The 8,151-nt window shown below is 32.9% G+C and overlaps 1 protein-coding gene across 1 annotated transcript; it reads right to left on the reverse strand.

The window, feature by feature from the left end:
- Nucleotides 1-1,091: 1,091 nt before the first annotated feature.
- Nucleotides 1,092-6,282, reverse strand: LOC115985041 (cation/H(+) antiporter 24). The gene is made up of 3 exons (XM_031108019.1): nt 4,506-6,282; nt 3,301-4,308; nt 1,092-2,816 (listed from the first exon to the last, which is right to left on the reverse strand). The coding sequence occupies exons 1-3, from the start codon at nt 4,812-4,814 to the stop codon at nt 1,647-1,649; spliced, it is 2,487 nt and encodes an 828-aa protein (XP_030963879.1). The 5' UTR covers nt 4,815-6,282; the 3' UTR covers nt 1,092-1,646.
- Between the last annotated feature and the right edge of the window lie 1,869 nt (nt 6,283-8,151).

Raw genomic sequence — 8,151 nt, forward strand, 5'->3', positions numbered from 1 at the left:
GTTTAGATATATATGCCCACAAATACGAGACTAAATTCAAGATTTAGATCTTCTAGATTTCCTAGGGTACTCTACTAATAGATTTCTTTAAATTCTAACCACTCTTTTATGATTTAAAGGTCTAGATTTTACTATGTCAGCATTTCCCTAACAATACTCTTAAAATAATAAAATAATGTTGCAAACAAATCAATTAAGATTATTATTAGTGGAATATTGACATGCCAAAATCTAGACCATTAAATCATTAAAGAATGGTTAAGATTTAAGAAAATCTATTTGGTAGAGTACTCTGAAAAATCTAGAAGATCTGAATCTTTGAATTCAATATTGATAATATATATATATATATATATATATAATATAGATTTTAACTCAGTATTGATGAAAAATTATTTCATCTGCAAACATATAATATGAATAATACTCATCAAGGAGCGGCAAATTTGTCTTTATTTAGATGAAGTTTCCTCTTGTTATTTTACATCTTTTCATCATATGATTATGTTTAGCATAAATGTATATGAATGAGATTGCTTGTTCTAAAGATGATGTTAAATATGACCATTAATTATTGAGAAATGCTATATTTACAACACTTTTATAACAAATTCTAAGTGGCAAATTGTTATTAATTAGTTGTTACTGATAGGCAAAAAAATAAATAAAAATTTAGTAGTGAGTTTCAAATTAGAACTAGTAACAATTTATCACTTAAGATTTGTCGTGAAAATGTTGTAAATGTAACACTTCTCTTAATTCCTAGGATAGTAGGAGACTAATTTATGGAACATGCAAGATGAGTGTTTAACACATTTTCTTGTGTTTTCTTGATTTTATCCATAAATAATTAACTGTTCTAGTATAAATCTCTCAATCTATGTTATGATTATTGTTATATATGTGAGCCTCCATTATGAGATTCTCCATCTAGGGGGAATGTCCAAACACTCTTCAAGCTCCTTGGGTTGTGGTTCTCATAGAATGAGAATTTAGGAGATGCATTCACTTGTGTGGTCCTGTATTGTTCTTAATTCAACCATCATCAAACAACGAACCACTAGACGGTGGGATCTAACTAGATGATAATATAAAATCAAGTGTACGGTTGCATTGAGTTACATCGAAATTTAGAGTACATCAACTTTCTATCAGTTCACCATTTTTCGAGTACATTTTCAAAACCAAAAATGATTTTCAATTTGTCCAAATTTATCAAATAATCAAAACTATTGATATCATCCCATGTGTATCATTGCTTATACATATGCATGAAATCATAGGACATGTGTCCACAAATTTGTAGTAACTATAATATTTCTATACAATATGAAGGATAGAGCAAACTCTTTTCATGTCAATCAACGGAGAAGGTGTCACGTATATATCTCATTCACTTTTTCTTTGTTCCATCTCAATTCCATGAATTTGTCAAACCCTCCACTTAAAAGATAGCAATCCTAGGTATACTTAAGAGGTATTTTGTTGCTTTTACTACTTGCGAAATATGATTTAATTTCTAAATTACCTGATCAGCTGGCTTCTAGTCCCCAAGCTTTTAACCCTGAGGTTTGGGAAGCCTTCTGGCTATACAATATCAAAAATACGAAAATTATACGTATATGAAGGAAACAGTACATGCATAGCTAGCATGAATTACATGGAAATATTCCTAGTGAACAAGGCGTAGTCCCCACATTGCTTCTCATAACTTGCTGTTGCATCACTAGCACAGAGGCAGAGCTACCAAGATCTCCAGAAGTGAGATAGTCACCAATCACACCTAGTTCCTGATTTGCACTCCACTTTGTTAATCCCTCAAGGAGTACTGGATTTATCCCATGTTTCCTTCCCACAATCCAAAGGTCATACGATTCAGAATTCATGGCCTGAATAGCTGCAATAGTATCATCTCCATCCCTCACCACCACCTCTCTATAAACCACCCTATCATTTTTCTCATTTTTAACCCAAAACCATGTAACTAACCCATCATCAAGCTTTTTCTCCATCTCATTATCTCCATTAAAGTTATAGGAAAGAAAGCGTATCACAGTAAGAGAGATGCTCCGGTTCCCAGCCATTCTATCTGCAAAAACAAGAGCTTCTCGAGCATCTGCTCCTCCTAAAAATAGCAAAACAAAATGGTGGTGGACAGAATTCTCCGTGGATATGGCTGGAATAGCCCTTTGAAAATTACCTTTGTCAAAAAGAATTCCAACAGAACAAGGTGCATGAGCTAAGACATTGGAGTTCACAGACCTGACTCCAGCTAGTACAATTTCTGCTCCTCCAATATCCCAGTGTTCCTTGTGGAATGGTAAGATGACGAGAGTAGCTTTGCATTCAAGAGCAAGCTTGCAAATATCTTGGAACATGGTTTTTTTCGGTGACACAGCTGTGAATGTACGGAGATTGAGGTAAGCATTTTGGCTTTCCTGATAAAGCTTTAGGGCACCGAGGATAGCCTCAGAGGATCCATATTTGGAAGGCAATTTCTGTTCTTCGTGATCTATAAACAAGGGGGCAGCACGACCAACAAGCTCAATGAGATGGAGAGCAAAGATTGAGAATGGGCTAGTGACAGTAGGATTGGAGACCTCAACAAGTTTGATGAGGCCATTCACGCTTTCCAGGTCATGCATGCATAGAACTATACGAACTTCATTTTCTGGAGAGGTATGTTGAATGGTTCTCCTTTTATTCACCATGTATGGCTTTGTTGGATCATAGAGGATGCTGATCAAAGCTGTACATGTTCCAGTCACCGCTGCTGTTAATAGTATTAGCAAAGAGAAACCTGGCTGACCTATAATCTGTATGCATACATCCAAAACCGCAAAGCAAGAGAGATGAGATGAGAACGGCCAAAAAAAAGAAAAAAAAAAAGAAAGAAAGAAGGTAACTTACATTTTCTTCTTAAAAAAAAAATAAAAAAATCTATTTCGTAGAACGTCAATTGCATGTTTGCATGTAATTTGGAAACTTTTCAGTTTTGGTAAAGAAGTAAAACACAAGTGAAATTGCATTTAATTGGTTAGACGAGCAAACTTGATTTATTTACATTTTTTTTTTCAAAGAAAATGAAAACTAAAAACATTTTGGATAAAATATTTCTATGGACATAATATGATTCACAATCACTAATATGACTTGTTATATAGTTGATGCATAATAAACACGATATTGGCATTAGATCCAAATAAAAGCAACGTTTTAATCGTAATAAGCTGTGTTAATAGTTAGTGAAAAAAATCAGTACCCTTTATATATGTATATATTGAGTGTGAGAGAGCATACCACTTTATCCATCCAATGGAGATATAATAAAATCTCGACTTGGCCTCTTAAGCTCAAAATGAAGCTCAGAGTGAAACTCTCTCTTAATGGGACGTTAACGAAGACAGCAGCCATGGCGGTCACAAGCAGCTTGGAAAAGTAGCCAATCAGAGCCAGAGCAAACAATGGCGATAAGTGCACCCAGCCAACAGCAGCCATGGAATATACATCTGTGGTAATCCCAATAAAAATAAATGCAATTGGCATGAGCAACTCAAAAATAAGAGTTTCACACCTTGCCACAAGGGTCGATCCCAGTGGAGGGCCATCCGGTATAACCAGTCCCAACATCATTGGCCCTGTAGCAATGGCGACCCCAAAAAAATCTGTGAGAAACCCCATAACTAAAACCAATAACAAAATTGCAACCACATAGCCTTGATCAACTGGATCCCCTTCAGGAGTATGGTCAACGATCCACTGCATTCCTCGCCCAACGAAAATGACACAGAAAGCCACTAAAACCGCCAAAGATATCAAATACCATAACGCAGCCATGGGCTTTGTTTCCCCTTGTTTTGCTGCCTCAAACGCATAAAAAGCATTAAGCCCTATTGCATCGCAAATCATCGACGTGGATAGTGACATTCGTCCAACCTCGGAGCTTAGGAGATTTAGCTCTTCAAGAATAGTATATATGCACGGAAATGATGTTATAGCCATGGAAGAAGAAATTGCTCCAATCGAAGCAAATTTTGCAAGATCTTTATCCATGGACTGGCGCATAATCATTGCAGCAAGTACAACTATTATTAAGGGAAACACCATTCCGGCAAATGCAATATACATTTCCTTTTTTCCTGCTTTTTTTACTAGGGATAGATCCATTTTCACACCGATCACAAAACCGAAATACATAAAACCCATTAGTCCAATATTTCTCAACACGTATTGGGTATTATCTGGGAACATACATGAGAAGAACTTTTTGTTGTGGCCTAGAACGGAGGGACCGATGATTATACCGCCCTTGACAACATTAAATCATCAACAACAAAAAATACTGAAAGTTAGTGGCTAGAAATATATGTGCTTTTAATACAAGGCTAAACTTCCAACTTAATTAGACCCAAAAAAAAAAAAAAAAAAAATCTCTAGCTATAAAGTATGTATCATAACATTCATGAAAAAAAAAAAAAAAAACTAAAACTAAAACTAAAACTTACAATGATCTCTGCGACAATCCTAGGCTGTTTGAGAGGCTTCAAAAGAAAGCGAAGGATCTGAATGATAACGATAACAAGGGTTATCTCAAGCAACAATAGTGTGAAGGAGGAATTCAAGGGATTCTCTCCATAAAAAATGCCATAGGGGTGAGTGCTTTGAATGCTATGGCAAGTGAGAATCATTTCGGGAGATTGGATGACATTAGTAGGTGCATGCAACTCAGCCACCTGAACTTTCATGGTGCTACGAAAGCCGTCAGAATGGTTACTAGGAGCCAAAGAACGATAGATTGGATAAACCCTAACCATCAGAATAATGCAAAATCAACAAAATTGAGAGAGAGAGAGAGAGAGACAGAGAGACAGAGAGAAGAGCTGCCAGGGATGTGGACATGCTTTAAAAGAGGGTGAAGACATGGAGAAATTATAAGGTCCTTGGTGGACCACGTCATTTATCCATTATTTCATTAAAAGACTTCCACTTGTTTAAAATTGCTGAGTTAGTAATCAGTTTTTTTTATTAAATTTTTTTAACTTAATAATTTTAAATATGTGGAAGTCATTTAATGGAATGGTGGACCACGTCACTTATTCAATATGAGGACCTTATAGTTTCTGGAAGAGTTGAACCTTATTTTAACGGTTGAACATTTCTATGATTCCATAAAATCAATGCTCTTGGATACAATAAATTGAAAAGATTGTTTTTTCTCAACCAAAAAAAAAGAAAAAAAAAAAGAAAAGAAGAAAAGATGGTTAAATTTATTAGGGTGGTGTAATGGATTCAATAAATTTTGCTATATAAGTCTTAACAAATTTTTTACCAATTAAAAAAAAAAAAAAATCCTTGACCAAATCCTAATTTTGATCATTTTTTTTTTGGTAAATATTATATATTCTTGTCAACAAATTGTGGTGATCTAATCTTCTAAAAATGGAAGTTTCTATTATTGCTATTAATAAAAGAATTATATGTTGATTTGCTTAATTAAGTAAGTCAATTTTTTTTTATAGATTCCCGTTAGTTCAATTGGTAAAGTCTCTTATGATTGAATATGAGATTTGCGGTTTAATCTCCGCTTAGTTATCATTAGGAGTAAACATCATTGTTTGAAACTCTCTCAAAAAAATTTAAAAAAAAAGTTTTTTTTTACCTAGTTAAGGAGAATACTAAGTTACTAACTAGAAGTACAGGGGCATTGACCATTGAACTATAGTAGAGAAAAAAAGGATTAAACAGAGCGGGACCACTGAAAATGGGCCGTGGCCCATTCCATAAAACCAAAAGATATGATGGGGGCCCAAAGCATTGGGCCCCCATACTCTGCCATAAGAGGATAATGATTTTCCTCAAAAGAAGGCGGCTTTTACGTTGGTGGTAGCGGAGAGAATTTATTTGTGTTCAGGTGTGTTATTATATATAAGGTTTTTATAGCCATCACCATTTGTCAGGGTACAAAATTAAATGAATGAAAGAATGCAGGACCCTGAGTCATTGAGCCCATCCTCTATAGTCTTTATTATGTATTGTTTGGACCACTCTTGTCCTTAATATCTTTATTTATTTTCTTTTTAATACATCTGCCCAGTTGTTGTGAACTTTATTTCCAATATATTGGACTAGTGAAATTTTTATTAAAGTTGAGTTTCAATTATTTTAGCTTTTACCATGGCTTTTAAGTAGAGTTTGTAGTGTATTTTTATGATAGAACTCATTTCTCTCTCCCTTTTGTGTTTATATTTGTTTATAAAAAAAAAAAAGTTTTCACAAGTTTTTTCTTTTTTTTAAGAGAATTTCAATCTATGACGTTCGTTCTTTATAATAGTTTTTTATTATCGAATCAAGACACCAATTAGTTTTTAGTGTTTCTTATTCAATTATCAGAGATTTCACAAATAAATATATATACACATTTGAATGTAACCGACTTCTAGGGTTGTTAAAAACGTTATAGAAGAACTCAATTATGACAACACATAAAAAGATGTTCAAAGGTTAATTTTGACAGTGTCTCTTGACCAAACCTTAACAATGGGTTGGCAACGAGAAAAATATGATAGCGATTAGCATGGCTTTTTGTTCGGAAAAAATAGGAGGTAACTGTCAAAACCAATCTGGCAACTTTCCATATTATGTAAAGCATACATCATGAAGTAACCGCTAAGAAGTAAAAACTTTGAGCCCTTTTTGATATCCAACCATTTCTCATAGGCTTTTTACAGTGCTGATGAAAAGTAAATAAGGTCTTGCAAGTCCATACGGGAAAACTTTTTTAAAGGTTCACGGAGTGGTTTATCATGAATCTGATTTAATAGTTCAGTTTCAGTAAAACAATAATTTTTTTTACAAATTCTAAATTGCAAGATGTTATTAATAGATAAAAAAATAATATCAAGAGTGGATCTAAGTTATAACTAATAATAACTTATTAATTATATAATTTGTTATGAAATTATAGTGAAAATGTTCTAAATGTAACATTACCCGTTCAGTTTCCTACACTCACAATTTGTGTAATAATTTTTATCACGTTAAAGTGGTCAAACATTTTTTCTCACTATCAAACCCGTCATAAAACAAAAGTTGTTCTTAGACTCTCCCTATCAAAAATAATAATCACATGTTGATAAGCAGTATATCTTTCTAACGTGTAAGGGTAATTTTTTTTTTTTTTTTTAGAGAGTTTCAATCTATAGCATCAGATGATATTTTTTATCATCAAATTAAAACACTAATTAGTTTTTGGTGTAGACGAGAATTGAACTCTAGATTTCTTATACAACCATCAGAGACTTTACTAGTTAAGTTAACTGAAATCTACTTCCAATGCGTAAGTTAGATGACAAAGCTACGAGAAGTATGCATAACTGTTAATGTGAAAAAATAACATATTTTGGTTAACATAATTCATGTTGAGGATAATAATTCCAATAAAATAGTGATTAGGTAAGACTAACCATCAGGAATCATCATTACATGACTGAATTACTAAAAATTAGTAGTAATGTAATTTCACTGGCAAATGCTTTCGTTGCCAAAAATCATCTTAATCACAACCAAATCCATCTTGATGGGACTTTCACTTTATAAACAGAGATATTTCAAAAAAAAAAAAAAAAATTGGGTAGAAACAGAAATATTAATTGCTAAGACCATAATATTGCTTATTAAGCTGCCTACTTTAAATGAGATGGACCTTTAAACATTTGATCTCTTTCTGTTAGGGTCTCCTCCCCAGGTTCTAGAGGTGGTTTGGGCCCTTCTTCCCTATTGATTTATATTAACCTTACTTACAAAAAAATAGGTATAAAATAAGTTAAGATTTACAATTTTTTTAAACCACAGTTAAAACACTCACATTAGTCAAATTATATTATTTTTTTATTGGACATTAGTCAAACTATAATAGCATATAATAGTATCACGGTAAATTTGCATACTCAACTTCAAAAATCATTTATGATAAATTTGTATAAATTTAGATTGTTACTATAATATGTTACTAAATCATTCACAAATTACTACTCACATGAATCTATTTTTTAATATGTTTAGAGTGATTACTATTCACATGAATCTATTTTTTAATATGTCTTTACTCATAACCAAAAAAAAAAAAAGAAAAAAAAAGAAAAGGAAAAAGAT

This window comes from Quercus lobata, chromosome 1, assembly GCF_001633185.2.
Source record: "Quercus lobata isolate SW786 chromosome 1, ValleyOak3.0 Primary Assembly, whole genome shotgun sequence".
Taxonomy (NCBI): domain Eukaryota; kingdom Viridiplantae; phylum Streptophyta; class Magnoliopsida; order Fagales; family Fagaceae; genus Quercus; species Quercus lobata.

Bases quoted from the DNA above. Each gene is read 5' to 3' on its own strand.
- LOC115985041 (XM_031108019.1), bottom strand. From the start codon at position 4,814: ATGGTTAGGGTTTATCCAATCTATCGTTCTTTGGCTCCTAGTAACCAT. The intron at 4,309-4,505 runs GTAAGTTTTAGT...AATGTTGTCAAG, and splicing joins GGATTGTCGCAGAGATCATT to GGCGGTATAATCATCGGTCC. The intron at 2,817-3,300 runs GTATGCTCTCTC...GTATGCATACAG, and splicing joins TCCATTGGATGGATAAAGTG to ATTATAGGTCAGCCAGGTTT.